Source organism: Patagioenas fasciata, chromosome 5, assembly GCF_037038585.1.
Source record: "Patagioenas fasciata isolate bPatFas1 chromosome 5, bPatFas1.hap1, whole genome shotgun sequence".
In the NCBI taxonomy this organism is placed as follows: Eukaryota; Metazoa; Chordata; class Aves; order Columbiformes; family Columbidae; genus Patagioenas; species Patagioenas fasciata.
In genome coordinates, this window is record NC_092524.1 from 29662642 (window position 1) to 29688582 (window position 25941).

General features: G+C 44.7%; 2 protein-coding genes across 3 annotated transcripts; one reads left to right on the forward strand and one right to left on the reverse strand.

Moving 5' to 3' along the window:
* On the forward strand, positions 1-11324 carry ZFYVE19 (zinc finger FYVE-type containing 19). Of its 2 annotated transcripts, XM_065839928.2 has the most exons (11): positions 1-182; positions 690-811; positions 2566-2619; positions 3167-3327; positions 4575-4720; positions 5603-5717; positions 6287-6496; positions 7011-7090; positions 7778-7882; positions 9264-9406; positions 10791-11324. In XM_065839928.2, exons 1-11 carry the CDS (start codon positions 129-131, stop codon positions 10855-10857), a joined length of 1257 nt encoding a protein of 418 aa, XP_065696000.1. In that variant the 5' UTR covers positions 1-128; the 3' UTR covers positions 10858-11324. The 2 variants fall into 2 exon arrangements, with proteins under 2 accessions (XP_065696000.1, XP_071665270.1); XM_071809169.1 differs by lacking the exons at positions 1-182; positions 690-811 and adding an exon at positions 1068-1586.
* Positions 11325-15203: 3879 nt separating this feature from the next.
* PPP1R14D (protein phosphatase 1 regulatory inhibitor subunit 14D) lies at positions 15204-22801 on the reverse strand. The gene is made up of 4 exons (XM_065839929.2): positions 22300-22801; positions 18493-18588; positions 18243-18275; positions 15204-16020 (listed from the first exon to the last, which is right to left on the reverse strand). The coding sequence occupies exons 1-4, from the start codon at positions 22480-22482 to the stop codon at positions 15952-15954; spliced, it is 381 nt and encodes a 126-aa protein (XP_065696001.1). The 5' UTR covers positions 22483-22801; the 3' UTR covers positions 15204-15951.
* Positions 22802-25941: the final 3140 nt, after the last annotated feature.

Genomic DNA, 25941 nt, shown 5'->3' on the forward strand with positions numbered 1-25941 from the left:
CCGATAGTTCCGGCTGGCGGCTGTACCGCGGGTCTGCGGCAGCTGGAGGAGCTGAGGCAGCACTGCGGAGCTGGGTATTGCGGGGTCTGAGCGCCGGGCAGGGCGGCGGCCGCGCCTCCGGTAGCACCATGGATCGCCGGTGCTATGGATGTGCGTCCAAGTTCTCTGTCTTCAAGAAAGAGGCAAGTCCGGCGGAGTGGGGCCCGGACCGGCCGGCCCGCGGGTGCCTCCCCGCAGTGCGAGGGTCTGAGAGGGGAACCGGGGACACGCTGCCCGGCCAGCGGCGTGGCCTGTTGTCCTTCCGTGCCCTGTGAGTCCTCCTGGTGCCTGGTCTCAATTTGTCTTCAAGTATGTGCGTTTACTGGAAAAAAAAAAAATGTCCTTGGATGTCATCCCTCTGATCCAATATTCGGTCATTGTCTAAGAGAATTCCCCCACACACTTTATTATACTATGGGATGAAGTGGTGTCACTGCTTCTAGCAGGAGTTACATGTTGCTGCTCAAAGGCTCCTGAGAGCGTCTGTATCTCCAGCAGCAGCCAGTGGTACAGTTCTAAAAACCAGCACAACCCCAGCGCTGCTGTTAGTGCCCATGGGCATGGGCATTGCTCCCACACAGCCAGAGCAGCGGTGAGTGTGGGGACTGGATGGTGAAGCCCAGTCCTGCCCCTCTCTTGTGTCTCTGCAGTGTGGGTGCAGGAGCTGCGGACGGTCGTTCTGCTCAGGCTGCCTCAGCTTCAGCGCTGTTGTTCCCCGCTGTGGAAGCGCTCAGCAGAAGGTGTGCAAGCAGTGTCACGGAAAACTAACTGGGTAAGATGAGAGTGTTTCTTCACCCAAAGGCAGCATCCCGCTTTGTTTCTTCATTCTGTGTGCCTCCATGTTGTGTTGCAGATTTCCGCGTGAGAGCTGTGCAGTCCAAAGACAGGAATAAGGATTTGTGAGGCTCTTCTCTGTGGTCACAGTGTAGTCTGAAAGAAGGAGGTTTAAATCTTCACAGATGGACACTGAATGCTTGAGGATACCTTGGCTATAGGAGACCAGGTTAAGCACCACCATGTTTTTGCCCAGAAATCTACACCCCTTTGAAATCACGGGCAGTATTTTCTGAGGTGTTGTAGTTGAACAGCGTGACAATAAGATGTTCCAAGTGTCATTACCTCTGTGGGCAAGCAGTGACACAAATTCTCATTGTTGGGAGATCTCTGCTGTGTGTAGCCTAAAGAGTTAAAATTTTGTAGCATAAAATTGGCTTGCTTTTAAAAGAAAAAAAAAAAAAAAACAGTATTTGCAAATATAGCCTGCAAATGGACTGTTGAAAACAAAAAAATGTAATTAAGTAGAAGTATGGATTATGCACGGGAATAACACGAGAGCATTAAGTGTACACCAGGGCCCCTCTCTCAACCAATTCTTCCATGTCCTCTTCCTTCTCTTGCTTTTCTCTTTCCTCTCTTCCCCACTTCTCCTATAGCAAGGGATTTTCACCAGCAGATGATGAATTCTGTGGCTCTGCAGGCATCTAAAGGAGAAGAGCTTCTCATTAGCAGAGGTCATCATTTCAGAAGCACTGGCTCATGAAAACAGTGTGAGCTATCAATGGTGAAAATACACCATTCAGTCTTTCAGTTTTTAAATTTTCTGATTTCCCTTTATAAGGCCAAAGCCATTAAGAAAACAAGGCAACCTTTCTCCTTGTTTGGTTTTATCTCATCTGTTTAATATCAGTACTATAGAGCAACAGCAGAAAAAAAGCCCTCCCTGTCTGGATAGCAGGTAGATAATACATGTAGGCTGTAGCTGCATAAAGCTGCATATATTTTTGTTCTTCATGCAAATAGCTTTCAAAACAGAAACCTTAGAACTGGAAAGCGGTCCAATAGCGTTGCATTCATTTGTTGCTATTCAGGCCTTAGCACAGCACAGATGTGTTTGTAGCTGTGATTTCTAAGAACAAAATATTCTAACTACATTACATAAGTGCATAGTTTACCAGCTCAGCCTGAATATAACGAAGTAGAAGATAGTTACACAAGATGTGGTTGTGGCGTGCAGTGCACATGTGTGCTAGGTGTTGTTATGATACTGGTGGTTATATAATAATGTCTGTAACATTTTGTTTAGCTTACACATTGTATAATTCTGTGCTTGTTGCATGCCACAGCTCCTTTCAGAGTGTCCTGCTGCATGGAAGCTAATTGCAGTGGGAGTTGTACCTAACTACTCTCTGTCTGCTCTCTGAACTGGGAGGTGCAGGCTGTGGGAGGCAAGGGTGGTTCAGCCCCTCCCTCCTCTGGGTCACTGGTGCCCATATTACATCACATCACATTTTATACAGATGCAAGAAAAATGCACCAAAGGGCTAGAAATGAAGTTCCCTGCTGTCCCAGGCAGCTATATTACTTTAATCCCTTCCATAAGCTGATCGCTCTCCATATTAATGAGGTTATGAAAGGGCTGTAGCAGGAGGTCAAGAAACGTGTACTGGTTCCTCTTGAGTTGAGAGACCAGATGGTTGAAGCACTGCCAGTATCTTGAGTTCAGAGAAATTGTTTTTTTTCTTCCAGAGAGGGATCTCAAAGCAATTCAGCAAAATGGTCACCACCAGAAAACTACAAAAAGTGAGTTGCACTTGCCAATCAGGTGGTTGTTTCTGCCACGGGGGAGCCTTCCAGGCCCTTGCTGCTCCTCCCCTATAGAGACCAGCAGAAGTGGGGGTTGTAATGTCAGTATTTGTTCAGAATTAGATTAAGAACGGGGCTTTTGTTTCATTGTTTTGATTTTTCATTTGTTTCTTTGGGGGGTGGGGGAGTGTGCTCTTCTGAATAGACTCCCAGACAGCCACCTGTGTACCTTTATCTGTGACTGATTTGGGCTGGCTTGGAAACAGAAGCCTGATGGGGAAAAGTTATTTGTCTCCTTGGAAATAGTGCCAGGTGTACTGCTCCTATGAGCTAAGGTTTTCCTTACTCTTGGAAGTACCTCATTGTGAGTACCTCTCAGTGTCACAATATCAGAGAGCCTGGTACAGGAGGAAGTGGTTTCTGTTCTACACCAACATTGTTCAAGCAGCCTGTTGGGTTCACAGAGGATGTTTTGTATCTCAGGGTTTAAACCCCTGTGCTCAGTTGCCATGTCTCTTTTTTGTTTTGTTTTGTTTTGTCACAGGCGTGTGGCAGCTTTTGAGGCCAAGCAAAACCAGCTGAGAGAACAACAGAAGGCAGCTGCAAAACCCCCAGGTCAAGCAGGCTCTGGATACCAGAGGCTCTCAAAAGAGGACAGAGCTATTGCAGAGAGACTGGAGAGGCTCAGGGAGGAAAGGAAACCGAGTGAGTTTTGGAGGATACTGGAGATACTTTGGGTGGGAATGCTGCTACTTGGGAAATATGAAATGTGAAGGGAGAGGGAGGTGCTGGGCTCTCAGAGCCTGTCTTTTTTAGGGAACTGAAGGGTTAAAATTGGACAGAGTATCCATGTTCTGCTGCCACAATGGCCAGATTCTACAGTGATTTTAATGTTCCAGTTTCTCTTTTGCTTCTTGGGGTTTTCCTTGAAACTGCATCTCAATTTTGGGGCCATGTCTTACCTCTAAAATCACTTTCACATTTTCCATTGTTTGGGGTAAGAGCCTTTGTCAAGCCCAACAGGAGCGGAATGAAATTAGGGTCTTTGGCCAAATGATTTTGCAGGTGGTTTCCTGTGAGTCATTGTCCTGGACAACATCAGTGCCAGTCTCTGTGGGATCATTTTCTTACCAGCCTTGCCTCACAGAGGAGAAAAAAGACTCTTATCCCAGTCCACAGCTGTCAGGTTCTTTGACAGCCTTGTGGTGCTTGTAGGAGAATAAACAGTTAAAAAATTATATGTGATCTCTAAAAGGGAAAGAACACACTGAAAAATGGCTACCTGATTATCATAGAATCGTTTAGGTTGGAAGGACTCTTAAGGTCATCAAATCCAACCTTAAACCTAAAGCTGCCAAGTCCACCAGTAAACCTTGTCCCTATGTGCCACATCTGCATGTTTTTTAAATACCTTCAGGGATGGTGACTGAATTACTTCCCTGGTCAGCCTGTTCCAATGCTTGATAACCTGTTCAGTGAAGAAATTTTTCCTAATACCCAGTCTAAACCTCCCCTGTCACAACTTAAGACCATTTCCTCTTGTCCTGTTATGTGGCAGGGGAGGATTTCAGTCTGATGTGCCTAGGATTACATTAAGAGGCGTGGGAGCAATGGATGGTACTGCCTAAATGACACTTATTTCTCTGCCTGTCTCTAGTATCCCGAGTCAGCTGATTGCCAAATGACATTACCCTAATACTGACCTAATAACTAGGAGGTAAACTGCGGAGGAGGCAAGTACTTGAAAGAAGAGGACAGCAGTTAGCATTAGGCTCATCTCTGAGTCACTGCAGTGTGACCCCTCATTCATGTCAGGGGCTGAGGGATGTTTTTGCTCAGGTTTTCAGAATCTGATTTCAGGAAGAAATACAGTTTTAAGAAAAAAAAAAAAAAATAAGGCTTTTGTTTCCATAGCAGGATAATCTTCTGCCTTGTGTTATTCGGAATTGCAGAGTCCATCCCCACTCAGGCTGAGATTGAAGCGAGGTTGGCTGCCCTGAAGGAGGACTGCTGGGGACCTGTTCCATCCACACAGGAAATGGAGGACCGGTTGGCTGCCCTGCAGGGGAGAGATCGTCCTTCCCAGGCTCCCAGACCTGTAAGCTCCGTCAGCATTTTAGTCAGCAATGTATTCTGAGCTGACACAGTAACTGGTGTCCCAGCATGTTAGCTGTTCTTCCTTCTTCAGCTTTTTTGTGTGCAAGTGGCTCCCTTCAGATATCTCCATTTCCCATTTATGTTGCTGCTCCAGAAGCAAATGGCCAGCCTCTACCAGTTCACTGCTTCCATTTGAATGCTATATGTTCCTTTATGTCAGCTGTAATTCATGTCTTTATTTTTAACAATAGATGCCAAATTTCTTTGCTCTCAACCCATTTGGGTGCTTAAGGGGTCTGATATTTTTTCAGAGTTGTTTGTGTTTGGGTCTTACCAGCCCCACCTTCTAATTGCAGTTCTTACTGCATCCTAGCTGGGCAAAATACTGTTAATTATTCCAGAAATGGAAGCACAGAATGGTTGGTGATTGAAGTGGAATGAGTTGAATATATGCCTTCAAAGCCCGTATGAATGATCATGTCCGTGAGAAATGGCTGCTCCTTTTTCAGCAGTGCTGCACACCCGGCTGTTACCACAGGCCATGGTGGGGCTGCTCGCTGGCACTGTTGAGAGTGGCACTCTGTTTACATTGATGGTAGTGGCAGAGCTGGGGTTGGGAGCCAGCATCAGGCACTCCTATACATTCAGTACCACTTTGCCTTGTTTGAGTGACTGCTTTTAGAGCTGTGCGCATTCCACGGCTCTGAGAATTAAGCCCAGAAAGACTTACACCACACAATTGTAAGGTGAGGCTCTAAAGATCAGCGGATGCATGTTTTTATGCTGCTCCCACCTAGGTGATCTTGATTACCACACTTTTCCTTTGATTGAGTATGCCACTTTCCTCTCATTTGCCTTTTCCCATGCCCTCCTTGTTTCTTAGATACACCAGCCTCCAGATACCAGAAGTCTGGTCCAGCAGACAGATGACCTCTTAACTCAACTGTCTGAGGAAGTTGCCATTGATGAGCATTACAGACCACGAGTCCAGCCTCAAGGTATCTATTTTGGCTCCCAAAGACCTGTTTCTGTCTAATAATGTGTGTGCTATAGTGAGAAGGGAATATGTGCCTCCCTGTCTGGCTTACAGGTGAGCTGCATGTCCAGTTTGTCCTTATGACTTATGTCCCTTTTTACACAAGTAGACCAAGAGCAGCCGTCTGACTCCATACTGGGTCTCGTTGTCTTTGCTTGGGAGATGTTTCCTCCTTCTCAGGGTTGTATTATTCAGATTGTTCCCCTCTGTTTCCCCAAGGTGACCCTTCCCTGGGGAGGAGCTGTTGCTGCTCCTAAGACGCCTGTGCTCTGTTACAAAACATCAGAATCTGGGATGCTGTTATCTTCCTAGCTGCAGTGCTTTCTCTGTAATCTCACTGCAAACCACAGATCAGTTCACTTTCTTCTCTTCATGTACAGTGTGAATCCTACTGTGGCGTGCCTTCTCCCTTTATTGCCCAGATTAATGGAGAGCAGCAAGCTGCTCTTGTACCATTGCTGCAGTTGTGTTGTCTGTACCCAAGGAACATCGCTGCCGAGTCACCACCATCTTCTCTCTGTTTGTTTGCAGCTGTTAGTAGCGGAAGTCTGAATGATCTCAATCGGGAAAGTGAAGATTGTGTTTGCCCTGCAAATCTGGACTCAAAACAGCTAGAGGAAGAGAAGAATAAACTTCTGGCAGAAGCTGCTGTGGAGCTGCGGGAAGAGAACACTAGGCAGGAAAAGATCCTACAAGTTGCCAAGAGACTGGCAGCGCTCAAAGGCGAGGACCCAGAGAAAGGTGAGTAGCAGATGAGAAAACAGTGCTAAGAGAGGAAGCAAGTTCCTGTGACAGAGTTGTTTTCTGAGAGGTGTTTATCCATTTAATTCCTCTGTTCTGCAAGCAACAGACTGAGATTTGGTTCTGTCTGTGAAGTTGTACAGGTTGGTTCGTCATGAAGTCAGCATGAGAGATCTTAGTTGAGAGTAAAGGCTGGAGCTGTAAGGTCAGACTGCTTTGTCTTGCACCCTTCTTTTGAGATAATTCGCTAGAATTATTACCCTCTGGTGACAGTAACAAAGCCTTTAAAAGCAAAGCTCTGGTTTTGGTGGGGACTTTTTTCCCATCCCTCTTGCAATATTAAAAACAAACAGTAATGGCCATTTTGAGGAGTCCCTATCTGAAAAGGATCTGTCTGTGCCAGAGCCAGAATGCCAAAACCAGCTTATACCACAAAGGATTGTCTCTGGCACATCAGTGGGCCCAAGGTTTGAGGCAGGTGTGGGTCACAGTCTCCGGTCTCTTACTCCTGCAGTTTCCCTGGAAACCTATAAACTCCCTGACAGCGACGAGGAAGTGGCTGAGGAGGAAGCTATTCGCAGGGTGCTAAAGCAGGTCAGAAGTGGCAGCTGTGGCCTTGTTTGTCATTTTTTCAGTTGTTCCCGGTGTGTATGTTACCCAGTGAGTGTGCAAAGGATGTGTTTCTCTTCCTGGGCCAAGGTTCATTCCTTCCCCTCCTAGTGCTTTTGCAGTCCTAGCTCCCATGGGCCATTCGGCTACAAGCAGCTGACATCACTTCTAGTCTGTCACCTGGTCTTTCTAATTCACGCTTAGTGTCTCTTGTGGTGTCTCCTTTCCAGCCCCACTCTGCTTCGTTGCTTCTTGTTTCATCATTTCCCCACCCAGCTAGAACATGGATCATGTGTGTGCTGTTCAGTGCAGCTTATGCCTAAATTCGTCTCTGAAACATCTATGAATTGTCTTGCAGGCAGACATGGGCTTTCTGTGCTCAAGTTTCTGCCTGGTTACAGACCCCACACACATGATTAGCATGATGTTGAGGGTCTGCTGATAGCTGCGCTGCAAAGCAGAGTGTGTTAGCTGAAAGCCACTGCTGCTGCACTGACTGATCACGATGTACACACAGTGTTCAGAGTGCAGACAGAGCAAGCTCACACCTGTCTGGATAACAGCAGATAGATGATAAGTCTGAATCTATCACTGCATGAGAGGTTTAGAGCCTAGAATGGGACTCCCAACTGTGTTTGAAACAAGAGCCTTATTGCTTTCTGTTGTTACCAGCTCACAGAGGAAGCAGCCCTGGATGAAGCAAGTGGATTCAACATTCCTCCTGATCAGACCACCCAACCCTTGCAACAGAACCTGCATAAGAAAGCAAAGCAAAAGGTCTGTGATCTGATCAAGATCTCTTGAAATTACATGTTCTGGGGTCTTTAGGAGAGTACAGTTCTGCAGAAAAAGTTCTTTGTGTCCTAGGCTTGATGAAGGAAAAAAAAATAAAAACAAAAACAAAAAACTCAACCAGCTTCTGCAGAGCAGGCAAGCCAAGTGTCTTCTTCAGGGCTGACCCAGCCCTGAGCACAGCTGTGAATCATCCTTGTACTTTTTTAAAAGGAATTGCTCTCTAGAATGCATTTTCTTTCAGACTGGCTTTCTGCTAAATGGGGTGGAGTCCTCTAAACCCAGAGAAGATAGCATAGACCTTGCAAGATGGATATTTAAAAGAAGGAATTTTTAGCTTGCCCATATAGTTAGACCAAGAAGGCCACTGTCTAGTACTGTACAGTCTGAACTAGGAGAAGTGGGAGGTTTGCCAGTGCTTTCAGCATGTGCAGAACAGAACCTCTAGATAGTAATCGACTGTTCTCATATAACCTCAGAGGAGGGAATCACTAACAAGATATCCTATGCTCAGAATGGATTATGGAAATACATACACCTTCTCTCTCTAATGTACAAGAATTAAATGGACCTGTGACTCACAGACACCTGACATGCCTGTCCACAGTGGAAGAAATTATTTAATTGTAAGCATTATTGAAGACATCCAGCTCATAGGGTGCCACCTTGCGGTTCTGGGCTTACTGATGGAAAAGATAGTGCTGCCTTATTCCTGTGTTGGGAAGTTGCCTTTGCCAGTGCCCAGGCAGTGTGTCCAGGTGTGTGTATGGCTGTTCAGTTCCACAAGAGTTCTCTGTAGAGCAGGAAGAGGCAATAGATGGCCTTATTGATATATTTTAGATTATTATTTCAGAAGATGTTTTTGGCCTGACCTCAGGTACAAAATTGTAGGGGCCTTTTGGCAAATCACTTCCTTTGTTCTCCAGTCTCCTTTCTATAACAGGGAGAAAACACCCCTCTCCACCTCCCCACTGCTTTCCCTTCCCACATAACAGCTGTCAGCAAAAGTGCCTTTGCAGCAGGGATTGTCAGTCACTTGGTATTGCTGTGGTGCCTGCCAGAAGATCTGAACTTCGTGCCCTTAACACAGTATGGACGATGTTAGTGTATATTGTTAAAGACACTAAATGAAGGTGAATACCTGTTTACCTTCTGAGCAATATAGACTCATGAAGAAATGGTAGAGTATCTTGGGTGTTTATTTAACAATCTAGATACATATGGAGCCTATCCTTGAGCTCTGGGCAAGTTCACCTCCCAGACTTAGGATCAACACGTCATTGTGGCCATCATGCATTACAATCAAAGTCCTGTATTGACTCTGCTGGGGTTTGAATTCTGTGTCTATGTTTTCTTTGTGAGTTAGAGCCAGACTCCAGCAACCACAGTTTTTGCCAGGGCAGATGACAGTGATGAGGATGAGTTACCATGGTGTTGTATCTGCAATGAAGATGCCACTTTGCGTTGCCATGGCTGTGATGGGGACCTCTACTGCCAGCGCTGTTTTCAGTAAGTCTCACAATTCCTCTTGGTCTGAGAGGTGAGTCACAGGTAAGCTCGGCTGCTTTTGTTTGTTGTTCCTGTTGGGCAGCAAAGTGCACAGTAGAAGGGAAGATTTGAGGAACTGAATGCTGTATTATGGAAATACTTTGTGCAATCCGTAGTTATCCCAGGCTTCAGGGACTAAACTTGTCCTAGGCAGGAATGTTCTGTGTGTACCACTCCAGTGCATGTTTGGGCTCATTGTCTGAGTGTTCTCTGGAGCAGCTGATGTGCTGTGTTGTGTGAGATGGGATAAGCGAGACCATTGTTCAGTGACTCCTATGACTTGTTAATGACATTGGTGGATGATCTGAGCTGGATTCCCATAAGAGGGAAGATGAAATAGTATAAATTCCTGAGGCTTTTCTTAGGTTGAGACTTTGCAGTTTTAAACCATATAAAAAAACTTCCTTCAAATATATATGGGCAAATCTTTTTTTCTCAGTCAGGCCTTGTAGCAGCTATAGTCTTGGTTCTTACACATCCGTCGCTCGATTTTTGACAAAAACGTTGAATGTCTCAGATTCAGAGGGTTAATTTCTTTGAATACAAAGCTATTCCTCACAGCTTCTGTGGCTTCTCTTTTTCATATCTCAAAAGTATTGGGTAGTTGACTGGGTTCTCAGATGAGTGCTGCATGACATTTAGACAGCAGGATGCTAAGAATCTGGTTGGGATACTAAGAGATGCTTTTTTGTATATTCTCTCACTTCCTGGAAATGTTTGTGTAGAGAGATGGAAATGGAGTGGGGAAGAACAGATGAACATGGTAAGAAAACATATGACTGGCAATGCTAGGTGATTAAAAACAAAACAAACAAAAGTATCAGACAGCAAACATCAGTAAAAGAAGAATCAGCAGTCTGGCAGGTGAGCGAGTGTCTTAGTTACCTGCTGTGGATGCAGGCGTGTGTCTTACTCGACACTGCCTGCTGCTGAGCATGGTTAAGACAGCTGCCAATACACTGCATTTTAGCCACAGCAGTTATTTTTCAGAGTTGTGTGAGGCAGACAGTCATTTTGACTGTTATCACGGGAGTTGCTAGTGTGCTTGGAAATCACTGACATGGTACTGAAAATGAGCCACCAGTTTCATGAATCTCTCAAAGACGGAAAGGGAGGAACCAGTTGTCATTTCCCATTCCAGCAGGCAAAGATGAGCAGACCTTTCCACAAAGCACCTCAGAGATTTCTGTTTACAAGTAGTCTGTGTCGGCCAGTCAGGTTCTCACAGCCAACCCCGGGAGAGGTTTCTGGTTAAGGGGTGCTGGGAGGCATCTGGTGCAGTGTCTAAGGGTGAGTTCCCTGCCTGGGGATTTACTTCTGACCACACTTTGTGTTTGCTTCTCAGGGAAGGCCATGATGAGTTTGACCTGAAGGACCACCACACCTCCCGCTATCATCTTCCTTGCAAGTAGGAGTGATCAGACTCTTCATGGGCAGAAAAGGAGATGGAGAATGGGAAAAAATGATGAGTTGTCCAGATGGGAAGCATCCAAGTGGATTTGCAACCAAAACGGGTGATGTTTTGGACAGTTAAAGGATGTGCTGTAATCTGGGAGAGGCTTGGAGGGTGTGAGGCTGTCCTCACAAATTCAACCAGAGAAGTGCAGGGTTTGCTGTGCATACTTCGGAATAAATGAGGACTTGATGTGAGGAGGTGGGTCTGAGTCTGTGAATACAGACGGTAAGGAGATGTGGGTAGCTGTAAAGATGTGTGCCCAAGGCAGTACTGACTGACTGATAAGTAACTTCCTGCTTTTGCTAACAGCTTACACGCTGGTTCAACAGGCAGCAAAGCACTTTGCACTAATAAAACTGTCTACGTCGTGATCACATGTGTGATGAGAACTTTCAAAACGTAATAAAAAACTATTACACAGCAGTCTGTGGTTAAAGTCTGTCCTGGAAATGCCCAATAGCTCTTTAAAAAGTGTTGCCCTCTTGTGATGGTATCTTAGTGTCAAGTGGCTTAGTGAAGGAAATGAAAGGTCATGAAGTCATCAAAAACGTTTCTGTGATGTTGGGGCTGCTCTGCCTTGATGGGCAGTGTTGCTCACATGCTTGAAATGAAGGCTTCTTTGTAAAGGTCATCTGCTAGTGGTGCACAGCATTGTGATCTGCTGTGCTGAGGTTCCATGTGTGCTGTAAGAGCAGCGTGTTAGTCTGAAAGGGTTGTGTATTAGTCTGAAAGTGGGGTTTGGCTCTGTTTATTATTTGGTCCCCTGGTGGAGAAAAAAGGTTTACCTGTGTGACGGTCTTTATGTGGCTGTGAGAGAACCTCAGTTTAATATGTTCATATCCTTCCCTGGAGACAGTCCAGATGCAAGTGACACTTGCCAGTGACCAAAGCACTCAGAATCACTACAAAGACCTGACTAAGCTTGCCCTGAATTGGCTGTAATATCTCATCAGGATGAGCTCTTACCAGGACTATAATGTGCCTTCTGAGACAGCTGTCTAAGGTTGACAAATTCCAATGGCAAAAAAAACCCACAAGGATTTGCCTTTGATGGGGAATTTCCAATGAATCTTGCCTGTCTGGTTTGACACTGCCGCTCCCAGCTCTCTGCCCTGCCCTGTGCTTGAGGTCACTGCCTCCATAGATGAGTTGACAAAACAGCATTTGCTGCACCTCAGACAGCCCTGGTCAGAGCACAGCAAAGAAATTAAACTACTGCTGAAGATGGGTTAGTGCTGACATGCTGGACTGGATCAGGCCTTTCAACAGAAGCCTGTATCAGACAACGTGGAATAGTAATACTGCAGGTTAACACACTAAAAAGTGCAAGTGTAACTAGCAGTGCCATCAAAACTCTGTGTTGGGAAGGGGTGGAAAAACCTGATTCTTGTGGGGGATCTTCTTTTTCCTGGCAGTCCTTGCTTCACCAGTGCCTGTCTCTTTGGGATGGGTAGACAGGAAAACTACCCGAGTTCTGATGCAACAGCTCACAATGAGACCTGTGTTACACAAGATTTAACTAGAGTTAATGCCTAAGGAGCTTGCAGTCTTAAAAATGAAAACAAAGTGCTGTTCTGGCTTTGTGTTATTGTAGAAGTGACTCTTTTTCATTGCTGTTTGACCCAAATAATTAGTCTGATAGCAAGGCAACCCAGTTCTGTTAAATCATTTGTGTTTTTTGTGTACAGGAGAAGATGCTAATACCTGTTCTTATATGCCTTCTAAGACCGATCCACTCCTTTGGGCTTCAGCCTGTGCCCTTTCCAAGCAGTTAATAGACACTTAATTCTTGCTTTACAGCTGTGCTTTTTTTTTTTTTAATATCTTAGCATGAGCTGGTGTGTTACGTGCAACATTTTGAATGCTTCATCAGCCACAACTGAACTGTGAGCTCCTTGTGCAGTTAGGCAGCTTGTGTCTGGTAAGCCCTGCCCTGTTCACAGCAGCAGTAAAGGAGCAGGTTACAGCTGGAAGCAGTTTATGTAGTTTCCGAGATTGGTTTCTGTGGGGTCATCCCAAGGAATCCAGAAACACACACAGCCTAGTACCTGAATGGAACTTAGTCATACATGGAAGAGTCTCTTCAGTCATACACACACACACGCTGATGCTTTCCCTGCACCACTAATAGGCATTTTTGTGGCTGCTGAGCTTTCTGCATGTAATTGGCCGTTTTAGTGGCAGCCCAGTCACTTTCCCCTGAAAAGCTGCTCCCGCTGGAGCTGTTACCTCAGTGACTTCCATGGAGGAGGGGATGGAAGGGTTATTTATCTAAGTCCTCTCTGCAGGAAGCAAACCTCCTGAACTGTCACTGTGACAGAGGAATGCTGTGTGACCTTTAAGTGGGCAGTGCACTTTTAAGCTGTGCTGCTTACTCTCTGTCCTTGTCTTCAAAAGGTGCTGGTGAATGAGTAAAGATAGTGGTAAACAGTTGGTTCCTGAGGGCCAGATCAACTTCAGTCACAGCCGTTCAAGGACTGAAGAGAGTTTGGTATCTTCAAGAGAATCAGCTTCTTTGCTTCTGTTTTTGTAACATGCTGTGAGAGCACAAGATTTTCTTTCCCTCTCAAAATATTTTGCATGCGAACTATAAAATGTAGGCTCCACCCCCAAAAGAATTAAAAATAACTATAACCAAGATTGAACTCAGATTAGTTTACAGAGAGAGGTCTCAGCTTAGTTAAGCTGCATTAACTTGCATTTGCTGTGAGCAAATTGCATGAGGACGTGTGTTGTCTCTGGTGCTGTAACATGGTCACGTGTCTAAATGTAGCAGCCAGAATGTTTTTAAAGGCAATGTCTTAATCACAACTAAGGGAAAATGGCATTAAAGGTTTTTTATATATACACCTTTGTAAACCTTCAATTAGAAAAGTACATGGACTTTCATACATTCTGAGTTATCTTGAAATAATAAAGAGGGCAAAGTTTCTTTAAAGAACCATTCTTACCCGGTATCTGCATACCAGACATTACAGCCTGATGCTAGTGGTGGTGTTGAGAAACACCAAAGATAACTGGAAGCTGGTTTGGTTGGTTGGGGGCGGGGGGTTTGTTTGTGTGTGTTGTGGTTTTTGTGTGGGTGTTTTGTGTGTGTGTGTGTGTGTGGTTTTTGGTTGTGTTTTTTTTTTTTTTTGTGGTTTGTTTGTTTGGGGTTTTTTTTGGTGTTTTTTTAATAAAATAAAATTAGTCTATGGTCTAGGCTGAGAACAGCCAAAAAGCTAGTATGACTTACCACTTTTAAAAACTAGAAAAAAAATAATTTGCTCTGACTTATGTTGCTTTTTCTTCTGCATCATGTTCCCCATGATCACACTGTGCTCATTTGAAGCAGACCCCTGTGGTAGTGATGTCTTTGTATATCAGAACCAACTGCACATCATAGGGACTGCAGTTTACTCTTTTTCTGCTGCTTGCAGAATAAGCACAAAGACAGCCTCTGTCAAGCAGAGTTTCAAGAACCTTTTTTTTTTTTTTCCTGGGTTTTAACAGTGTCTGCCTTAAAGCATAGACAAAAATTCTCTTTGCATCACTCCATATTGACGGAATACAGAACAGTGCCAGCGTGGAGAAAATCTATCTCTTGGGTCAGAGGAGTGACATCTTGGGTCTCTGTGCTGTCACAGCTCAGCAGAATAAAACAAAGCCTCTTGGTAGGGTATGTAATTAATCTGGACTTCTGTGAACTACTGTGCTGCAGCTAATTACAGCTCTATTCTAGGACACTCAGCTCATGGCCTGTCCACCCAGGCTAATGTATTTAAGATATTACTAGTCCAGCCTGAGAGTCCTTGTTTGTTAGTAACCTGAATGTCCCTTTTGTTCCAGAGTTGGCCTCTCTTGTCCCTGTCTGACAAAACACATATTCAAAAGCTAACCTTGAACATACTGGTACATAGGAGCCTCTCTGGATGTGACTCCGCAACTCATTTCTTGTGTTTGAGTGGCAGGCATGAGAGGGTAGGGGCAGGACATAATGTGAGAGCCTGCTCTGCCTAAGCAATCACCCTCCATTTCCTTTCTTATTTCCTAGCCACGTGTGTCAAGTTACTGACTTGCTGAGAGGCTGGATGTAGTTTCCTCTGTATTTTTCCAGCCACAAGCTAGTTATAGGCAGAAGAGTTTGTGCAGCAAGCCAATGTGTCCTACTTCACTTCTCATTTGTGAGACCTGCCTGTCTGCAAAAGACTCACTGTGAGATGCTCCCTGCAGGGAAATGGGGAGCAGGTATTTTTTCACTTCAGTTTTTCTTTACTGTCTAAAAAGAGAGCAAAGCAAGCTGTGCACAGCTGTTTTTCTCTGTTTTAATATACAAAATAAGATTTTTTCCAACATCTTTTTGAACTATGAGGAAAAATCATTCCCAGACCTTACTCCTTTAGAAGACACTTCTAAATCATTAAGTCCTAAATTCCAGAAAAAGGAAAATAATTTTTTTTCATTAGCCTTAGCAGCCATTTCACTAACTTCCCCTTGTGTAGACCAGATGCACTCAAACATTTTCCTTCTATCCTACTGTGTATTTTCTCTCCAACCTTCATGAATAACAGACTTAATAAGACGTGCAATGCTGTGGAGTCACATACAGCAGTAACAGGCAAGAGATCACAGCGGGGTCCCAGCCACACCGAAACAGGGTGCAGCTTAACAGGAACTGATTTTCCATGTTGTTGAATGAGTGATAACGAATGCCTTGTTTTCCTTGCAGTGAATGGAAAGAAAGAAGTCTTGATGAGCTCCTGAGAATTGTATTCAGTGCTCCTCAGCCAGCGTGGAAATCCCTAGAAGAAACTAAAGGAACGACATTTTGTCCTGTTCCCCAGGTTAATATGCCCTTTGTACCAGTGGTTTGAAGTCTCCACTCCTTCCAGAGCTACACACACAGCAGGGAGCTAAACTGCACGTTTTCCTGATTGTCAAAGTTCACAAACCTGGTGATGTTTCTCAGTAAGTTCTAAACATATTCTGCAGTGATGTTGCTGACCCTGGTTTTTGTGGGGAAAATATAAATTTCCTTCTGACCAAAGTTGGGCATTCCATGTGGGCAGGGTCATTTCTTCTGGGGATTGATGACTCTTCGGAGACCTTTCAATCGACTAAGCAATTCCGTAATAAAGTCCTACAATGAGAATTGGTCGAAGAAAGGTGTCATGTTAATTCCAGTGCTTACCATGTGAAGAGTACTATGGTGCTAGCATTATTCCCACATTCACCTTCATGTTGAGCAGAAACCAGAATTTTGACATGTATTGAGTAAACCTATCTTTTAGCTTAGGGAAGGATACCTTTTGATGGATGAGAAGGGTCTAAAAGCCCCTCTACTTCCCTCCCCCTGGCTTCCTCTGGAGAAACCATGTTTACTTTTTGCTCAGGAGCCAGCCAACCTCTCTTCATCCCAGATGCCTCCTTTTTCTACCTTGAGGTGACCTCAGGATGCTGTTGTCTTTTGTTAGGTTCCACTCTTTCCTCTTGCCACTATAACCTCCTGCCCACTTCTCCTGCTCTCCCAATCCAGGGCAAAGCAAGCTGTCCCTCTTGTTGGACCTGTAAAGCTCCATGTTGTAGATTGCGAACCATCTCAGATCTGTGCCAATTCTACAAGGAAGTGGCTGGCAGAAAAGAGGTGGAGCAAAACACACGTAGGACTAATGATAACCTGGAGCAGGGGTTGCGGACAGGCAGAGCAGGTGATAGATGAGCAGTTAATGGAGATAAACCCTGACTACTTTGCTGACACAACCGAGGACTATGAACTGAACTGAACCATCTGGTTATTCCAAGTAGAAGTCAGTGTGACTAGTGCAAAGTTTACCCCCTGCATGACAATATCACCATGAAGGAGTGGGCAGCCTTTCTTCACCCAAAGAGGTAGCTACGTGTCTTTGTAATTAGTCAAGGTCACTGGAAGTATTACAGCTTGTTACCATTTGTGCAGTGTGGAAGCCCCAGTTCCTCAGTTGGGTGAGGAGAGGTTGCCTGCTGCAGCGTGCTCTCGAAGTGCATGCCTAGGATCACACACACTTTTTCAGTCAGTCCCTTCAGAAGAAACCAGTTTGTTTCCTCTGCCTGCTTTCTACAAATACCCTGTTTCCTTGAAAATAAGACAGGGTCTTACACAATTTTTGCTCTGAAAGATGCTTACTTTTTACATGCATAGCTGCCTGGACACTATTTAGATTTTTTTTTATGAACTGTAACTAGGGCTTGTTTTTGGAGTAGGGCTTATATTTCGAGCGTCCTCAAAATCCTGAAAAATCATGCTAGGGCTTATTTTCAGGGAAACGGGATAGGCTGTTGTGATCTTTTAAGGGGACTGAATTCAAAATCCACCAGGGTGAGAGTACATACTTTTGCAAATGGGGCAGCAGTATCTGGTTGTAGTTAGCAAGTACCATACTGTCTGCAAGACTCTTTCACAGCTCATGGATCAGTAGAGCAAACTCTTTTCAGTTTTCCCTCTGGGAATATGGAGTCTTGCCCAAGATCTGAAATTCAGACACTCTGAAAACTATTCCCCATTGCCAACCTTGTCTGCCCCCTGCTAGCAGACTATCTGTGATGATTACTACAGTCGAGTTTAATTTCTATGATAGTTATTCATCCACCTAATTTTCTATACGTGCATCACTGTACAGCTGCATAGGCTTGACAAGACGTGGAGCCTGATGACTGATGGCCAAGCACAATGTTCACACACAGCACACGTGACTGGAGCAGTGATGGGGGACCCCATTTCGCACAGGTGTGCACTGCAGCAAAGGCAGTTGCTGTGTGATCTATGCCCAACCCTGCAAAGTACTGAGCTCCAGTCCTTTTGACATTGTGACAGCTTGTGGGATTTCTTTAACCAACTCAAAACAGCACTTGTAATGTTCACATGGGGGGAAAAAGAAAAAATGTAAAACTAACTACTGTGGCCACTGCCCAATCCAGACTCGGGGCCATCCTACATTCTTCTCAACCATAACATTTAAGTGGTTTAAGCTAAGAATGCATTTAGCTAACAGTGTGCAAGATGGTTATGTGAGCTGTATCGCTATCTATGACTTTTCTGGAGGACTGAGGATCAAATAGCTACTCAGGCTCATCAGCTCAGGGTGACCAAAACATGGAATGTTGGCTGTAAGGCATAATCTGTTATTTGCTCCACTGCTCTGCCATCAGCTTACCCATACAGATTTCCATTTATTTTTCTAACACAGCAGAATAAAGTGGCAAACACCTCCCATTGGGTACAAAACCAACATGCAGTGTCATGTTAGGCATAGTAATATCAGCCATTCAGCCAAGCAGCAATGTAGACACGGTGTGACATACATGTATCGATGGTGCTTCACTCACCTCTGTCGGGCTGGAACACTCATGGAGGATTTCCTAAAAACCAAAGGTGAGTCATTTTAGTATTTTATGAGCTGACCTATTCTCCCCTCCCTCCAAAAAGGGTAGGTATATAATCGTACTACATTTGGCAGGCTGAGACATAAGGAAGCAGCGTGCCAACACGGCATATGTGCACTCTGTACCCACACACCACAGCTGCTCTTTGTGTAGGAAGTCCCTAATGTAGAGTCAACATGTCCCTCTATCCGACCTGTAGTTTTAATTTCTGTTCTTCGTTAGGGACCTCCAGGAGATCTTCAAGATCAATTTGTGGTTCAGGAGCTGCTGCCTCTGTTTCCTCTCTTAGCTAAAAGGAAAACAAAACACACAATTAATAAACCTTCAAAATTTAAGAACTCTAGAGGCCATCTTTGAAGCACTGAGCAGCTGAGAAGGAACTAGTTACAATAAAACCATGCTGCAAAGTTGAGGCTAAGATACAAATAACCTCAAAATAAGGAGCTTCTTATAAAGAGGGCACAGATTTCAGCCTCTCTGTGGTGTCTGCTACAGCCACACATTCTTTGTCTTTTCCCACCTCAACACTTAATAATGCTGCTCAGGGATCATGATCCATCGTGAGAAGACCCTTTTAAGAATATCTAGCTGCAATTGCCAACTGCAGTGCAATGTAAGCCACCTGGGGCACCTCTCATCTATGAAAGCGCTCCCGGGTTCACCAAACAGAAATTTAGCGGGCTTAATCTTAGAAAGACACAACTAATACATGGAGATTTTAGGCTATATACATTCACATGGTTGATACTTACACTAAGGGTTTTTGCAGCGGCAGAGAGAAGAAGTATTACACTTTTGAAAGGCATAACTTAATATTTTGTCAGCTTTCTCTAACAGACGTAACAGGGATATAATAATCTCTAATTTAAGAGACACCTCAAGCTTTTGTGATTTGAGTATTAATCTTGTAATGTATGTGGGTGTTAATTGGAAACATTTGTGAATGTGGTCAGACACATTTTAGCTCCCTATGCCTTTCTCCTCCTAGTATAGATGGTGTTCTGGCTTCCACATGCAGGGAATAGTCTTGAAAACCGAAATTGTCTCCTGAGTCTTAGTTTTGTTGCAAAAAGCCCTCGTGACAGTAGATAGCATAGCATTCAGATTATCTGTATCAGGAGGCAATATCTGACCTAACATTGCTGGCATTTGCATCTGCAATACTGTTTATTCTGACTCTGTTACGTGGGTTTCTGAATGACACGGAGGAATTGTGCGCTGCTATGGACAGGTGAAGCAGAGGAAGAAGCTGACAATGTAATGCAAGTCAATGAATCCAAGGAAGCCTAGACTAGCAGGGCAGATTAAATAGTCTTGCCACAATGCACAAAGGAGGATTTGCTGGGACCTGGCATTTACTGTGGCACATGTATTTATTTGAAGAGATCCTATGTAAACCCCTGTCATACCCTGTCAACAGTCTCTGACCTGGCACAGCATCATGTTATGTAGTTCCTGGTAGCAGAGCTCTTTGGTTGGCACAAATACACCAGGAAGCTGGGAAACCTGTTGTGCTGGAGAGGTGCTAGCAAGGGCAGTCCCCTGGCAATCCGTTCCTGTAAGGGCATGGCTGGATTTCTCACTTGTGCCTGCTGGGATTCTGTAGAAGGGAAAAATATCCCCTTTGGGCAGTAACTCTGATGACAGTAAGCAGCTCCCAATTACTCAATTCTCAGAAAAACAGAAGTGATAAGGTAATTTGACTTGGTTTTCTGACATCCTTACAAGTGTACACCTGTGGAGTTCAGCAAATAAGAGTAGCACACAGGGAACCTTGTCTTGGGTCATGTTACTGGTTGTACCATGAAGTCCTTATTGTCCATCTCAAAAAAACCTCTGAACCAGTACTTTAAAATTACAATAATTCCCCAAAGGGCAAGATGCCTTGTTCCTCAAAGCAGCAGCTGTTCTCCTTGCTCATCTCTGGCAAATCTTGACAGTTAGGCTAAAGGCTCTGAACTGATCTGCCAGCCTGGGGACAGTCTCTTAAATGCCAGCGCAGGCGCGATTGGCAAGTGCCACTGTCACTGCTGCTGTTCTTTTGAACAGCCTTCCCTCACCAAGAACACCACTCTGGCACTTCGCAGACATACTGGGTTTGGCCTGTCTAACTAGGTCTAGTGGTAACATCTGCTCCTGGGTGCACTACAATATTTCATAATGCATTTTCAAGAGGCCTAAGACACAAATGAGAATTTATTACTATAATTTTATAAACTGAAGAACTGGAAATTCAGAATTAAGTTTTGCAGAGATTATGAGATTTTTATCCTTTGTCATTTTTACTAATCAAGCTATAAAATTGTTTGGGACATCTAAAAATGTCCATTAACAGAACAGGAGCAACAATCTTCTCATTTGTAAAGGAGCCATGCATTTGCAACAGAAGGACCTTTTTCTCCATATTTGTATTCTGTTACCTGTTCTTTGCATGTAGCATAAATTAAAACAAATTAACTGGCATAAGAACCCAGTACACTCCCACAGATATCAAATAGTCACACAGAAAATTATTATAGCAATGGTAATAAACAACAACAGCAACAACAATTATAAAGAGAGCCTTGGAGACAGTTCCTGAAGTTCGGCTCTTCAGCTGTGGAGCTGACATCATTCTATGGCTCTTGGGCCCAGAAAATCAGGCTGGAGCTCTCCCAGCACAGACCAAAGCTTCTCTGTGCCATCTCAGCATATAGTACAGCATTCTCCTTTTCCTGGGCTGTTTGGGCTTGTCCTCTTCCACTGTTGACTGCACTTTGAAACTGCTGATGCTCAGAGTGGAAGACTCTATGCAATCATCAGCTCTTTTTCCTTGTATTTAAAAAATGTGCTTCACACTGTACTGGGGTACAAATACACAAAACAGGGCAGAAAGGGCTTGGCAGTTCATATAGTCTGTCCACATCCAGGACAAGAATAAGCCGTTTTACACAATTTGTTAAACCCGTCTGCGTCTTCTGTCGAAGAAGTACTGAGTTGTAAGTCAAGAAAGCTATGTTCTCTTGAGACATCAGCCATTGCACTACAGATTAAAGCAAAAACCTAAGTCAAGCTATTAATATTTAGATGGGTTTAAGACCATGATGTACAAGGTGGGCAAATCCTTTCACCTTTTCTTGCGCCACACTCCAAAGGAATTATCTCAAGCACGGAAAAGCGCTATGAAAGCTCCCAGTGTAAGCACCAGCCATCTAAGCACAAAATATGAATATTAATAGTAGCGATAGTACCACGTTAAAGTTTCAGTGTACCCAGCCAGTGCTAGAACTTGACTTGCTTCACACCATCCTGAATGAAAAATGTCGTGTACCCTGCAACAGCTCAAGTGAAGTATCATTCAAGTGCTGGGCCTCAGCGCTCCTGCACCGCTCCTACTGGGACGGCTCTTGGACAGGCAGGCAGCATTTAGGAGTGATTGTTCCTGCTGCAAAGGGAGACAGCTGTGGGGCTTTGTGAAGATGAAGGCATAAGATCTCTACACACATCATTTGAACATGTTTTTTTTTTTTCTTTTTCCCTCTGCTGCCAGTAGTGTATCCAGACTGCAGCTGCAGATACAGCATCATCTGGAGTGTCTCATTCAAACAGCAGCTATAGCTACACTGATAACTGATAGCTCTAACCCAGCCAGCTTAGATACTGCTTGCAGCAAAATGACCCACCTCGTGGAGCTCAGCAACGAGAGGCATTCTGGTTTGTACATCTCTCCAGTTTGTCGTACTCATGCTGAGCAATAGCTAAACCCCCCCTGCCCCGCCAAGTCGTTGCAAGACCAGGCAGTTCAAAGCTCGCTGAATTATATCAGTGCAAGTGTCTCTGACTAGTGAAAGACACCAGTCAGAGAGAGTGCTGTAGCAGGTGGCAATAAGTCAAGTCATTAAGACTGACAATGAGAAGCTCTTTCCAGTAAGGCAGAGCAAGCAAGCCTCTGTTCCAGCACACAAGGTCTCTGGTCCCATCCACCTGACAAGCAAGGGGCTGATTTGCCCCAGCTACTCACTCGGCACTGGTAGAGCTCCTGCAGTTGGGCATTGATCCATTCCTCCAGGTCCAGCCAGCGCTGGAGGTCTTTGCGGTTGTACTTGATGGTTAACTTGCCCAGTTTCCTGTGTGATGATTCCTCCCCGGGTTTCTCTGGTGTCTGGAAAGTCACCCGTGGCAGAGCGCTGGAATCGCTGGCCATGCTCACTGCTTCCTCCTCTGCCTCCTCCTCCTCCTCTCGCTGACAGCAGGAATTCAGCTTCCCGTGGGCTCTCTCACTCCTCTTCTTTAACCAACACCTCTCCAAAACCTGTGGCTCCCAGCAGAAGCTACTGGCAGAGGCCAAAGGTGGGCAGCATTGGAGGTCCCAGGGAGAGAGGTGGGGAGACCACGCGGCCAAGCAGCAGCCAGGCTCTGCAGGCAGAGTTACAGCGGCAGATTCTTGGGTTTCACCATCAGCCCTGCTGACAGGAGCAGGGAGGCAGAGAGAGGAGTTGTAATAATATCTGTTGTTAAAAGAAGCCAAGTGAACCACGGAATTGATGAACCAAGTTTGTTAATATTTAACACAAGTCAGCTCGGAGAGGTGGGGAAGAAGGAGGTTTTGAATAACTGTTTTCCTACAGGCATGACTTGGGTGCATGCGCAATTCCAGAGGCCTGATCCATACATAATACATTGAATCCTGCTGTGTTCAAGGAGCCTTTGTGAACTACTTTGCCTGCAGCAAAGTAGGTTAGGTCCAATTGAAATGGTGTATTTGACATTTTCCAGCTAAAGCATAGGACCCTGCACAGTTAAGGAGAAGTAGTCTGGAATCAGGTGGCCACATCCACTGTTTTACACGAGTGGGAATACTCAGTGACACTGCAAGCCAAACTTGGACTCAACATTCCCATTTTACATTGCTGTATAATCTGTAAATTTATTCCAGCTTTCTCAAAAATGTCTGTAGAAGTCCCAGGGGCCTCAATTTGAGATCATTTGAACAAGGCACTTCAGAGATAAAACAAGATGTCGGTACTCTTATTAAAAAAAAAAAAAAAAAAAAAGGTCAGTATTTGATGTGATGACACTGCAGGGGAAGGCCTGCCTAGGGATATAGCACTATTTTGTCCCCACAGAAAAGTGTTCACAATAAACAGGTTCACCTGCTGAAGTGTGATAAACCACTATCATACTATATATTATCATTGCTTGGTTTACGATCTCTTTCTTACTGGAAGCCAGGTTAAAGGTTTGCAGTCTTATCAACCTGTGCCACTTCAGAAGGACATGTGAGTGGCACTGGTCAGAGGAACAGCAATCAGGCTGGCTATATTTATGGAGCGCCAGGGTGCTAGGACACCTGTGCTCCCTCCTGATTGCTGTCTCCCACCTCTTTATTCTTCTGTTTCCAGAGTCCTCTTGTGAGCTGGCCAGGGAGCTGCCCTGTCCCATTATCGAATGGGTGAACCACACAAGACCCTCCATTGTGAAGCAGAGACAACAATCCAAGTCTCATGATTAATGTGGAAAAAGCAAGTAAGTCTCTGCTGCTCCTGGCAGCCAAGGTACTTCCAATTTGTACATGTCAAAGCTATGTTCCTGTGCCCAGAGGGAAGGTGATACAGCCAGCCAGCAACATCTTGTACACAGGGTGATAGAAAAAAAAAAAGGCAAGGCCATTCCAGCCCTTTTTTTCATCCTGAATTTGAGCAAAAAATAAAGGTACTTTCTGAGAGAATATTCCACAAAATGCTGATCCTGAAACTTGCTTCCACATCAGTGAAAGATAAGCATTAAAGTATACCTGAAACCGGTATAATCTTTGCCTTTCAGACAGCCTAAAATTTTTATTCAGAAGACAACTGTTAGCTATTTAATTTAAGCAGCTTACCTATTGTTTCCTCACTGTTTCGCTGTACCCCCTCCCCTAATCTTACTCCTAAAACTGTCTTATTCAGACCAAAATTTCCCAGAAAAATGTATGTTTTGAGAGACTCGGAGCATACTTGGGGAGTGCAGATTCTTTGGAGATTCTTAATTGTTAGAAACCTTGCAAAACCCACTGAATAGCTTATAATGTGTTTACAACTATTGACTTTTCAAAGGTTAATATGCTGGCCCGACACAGGGAGATTTTACCAAGGTAACTCTCGACCAAAGGACACACACTGCCAGGTGTCAAGTTCCCATCTCCAAATACAAATGCTCTAGTTTGTTGTTCAAGGACTGACATTTTTTTAATGGGGGAAAACAACGTATAATCTCCTTGGTCCCGAAGAACTCCAGACAGGCTGGCATGAAGACCAGAGAAAGAGACCAGGCTTATAAGAGAAGTTCCCTGGCACCTCTGACTCAAACAAAAAAATTGCAGCGGCTGAAGGGCTGGCAGGGAAGTTGCCCCCTTCCTCCAGCCCCTGCGCTGACTCAGGCTCTTTGTCAAGCCCATTCAACTCTACATGGAAGACGGGGTTTGCCCTGTGAATCTTCTGCCAGCTCAGTTGAATTTATGAAGCAGAGGATCCAGGTGTCACAGGATAGGTGTGAGGAAGACAGAAAGGGGAATATAACCTGTCCTAATGGCTCTTCAAACGTCTTGAGCTGCTGCTGATTTGTCACCTCACTTGAGCATGAACAATGTGCTGAGATAACATATCTGAGAAGGTCCACAGGCAGACTCACCCCACCATCTGTACTCCATTGACAAAGCAATAAGCTGTCCCTGGTGCCCTTGTGCTGCTCTGCCAGTGTCACCCTACAGCAAAGTCAGACATACCCAGGGGACGTCAGAGGCCCTCTGTAAGCCAAAATGAGACAGATTACAGGATGTTCATCAAACTGCTTTGGCTTATATGAGCTTAGTCATGAATTCTTTGTAATGAGGTGGAGACAATATAGAAATAAATGTTTACAGATAAAGTATTCCTCCTCCAGTAATAAACTGTCTTAATCTATGATTAAAGCAAGAGGAAGAAGCAAAAAGACTGTGTGCAAGATCACTCTGTGAGGGTGTGGTAGAAGTTCTTGCAGGCACAGGATCAGGTGCCTCATGCAGGATAAGTGATATTATCTCCTTTGAACAAAGCAGCGTGTTCTTTGGGTGCAAAATTTGGGACCAAAATTTCAGAAGCGAACACACATACTTGGGCAACTAAGTAATCTAATCAGGCAACTCGTTTTTTCACAAGAGATGAGCACACATAACCTCCGATGGAACTCCTGCCACAGTTGCTGGTGATCATGTCCTCTGCAAATCTGCATTTAAAAGTGGCCCGCACCTCTAGATTGAAACACTGTACCTCAGTTTCCATGTGTGTGACCTGGGATCACTGTTCGTCCAGGCCTGACGTAAGAGTGAGGTTTTACCTCTGAAAGGAGAATGGGATTCAGTACTGTGGAGCTGGATTTTTGTGACCTTCTAGGGCGTCAGAGAGGGCCACCAAACCAAGCTGAGCATCTGTGTTGCAGTGCCAAGCAGCTGTGACACTGATCCAGGCAGCATAGCAACCAAGTGCATGAGGCAGATCGGGTTACACTGCTCTGTTCTTGAAGCTGATAATCTCCATCCCACACCTGTGACCTAAGCTGGTGCCTCCCTCTGTCCCCAAGCTGACGACTGTGATGCACGCTCAATAATTCAGCAGGGCCCCAGTTCATCTTTCTAGAGAACGAGATC

Bases quoted from the DNA above. Each gene is read 5' to 3' on its own strand.
- PPP1R14D (XM_065839929.2), bottom strand. From the start codon at position 22,482: ATGGCCAGCGATTCCAGCGCTCTGCCACGGGTGACTTTCCAGACACCA. The intron at 18,276-18,492 runs GTCGGATAGAGG...TTTGGTTTTTAG, and splicing joins AACAGAAATTAAAACTACAG to GAAATCCTCCATGAGTGTTC. The intron at 16,021-18,242 runs GTGAGTGAAGCA...TTCTCATTGTAG, and splicing joins AGTGTTCCAGCCCGACAGAG to GACTTTATTACGGAATTGCT.
- ZFYVE19 (XM_065839928.2), top strand. From the start codon at position 129: ATGGATCGCCGGTGCTATGGATGTGCGTCCAAGTTCTCTGTCTTCAAG. The intron at 812-2,565 runs GTAAGATGAGAG...TTTTTCTTCCAG, and splicing joins TGTCACGGAAAACTAACTGG to AGAGGGATCTCAAAGCAATT. The intron at 7,883-9,263 runs GTCTGTGATCTG...TTTGTGAGTTAG, and splicing joins ATAAGAAAGCAAAGCAAAAG to AGCCAGACTCCAGCAACCAC.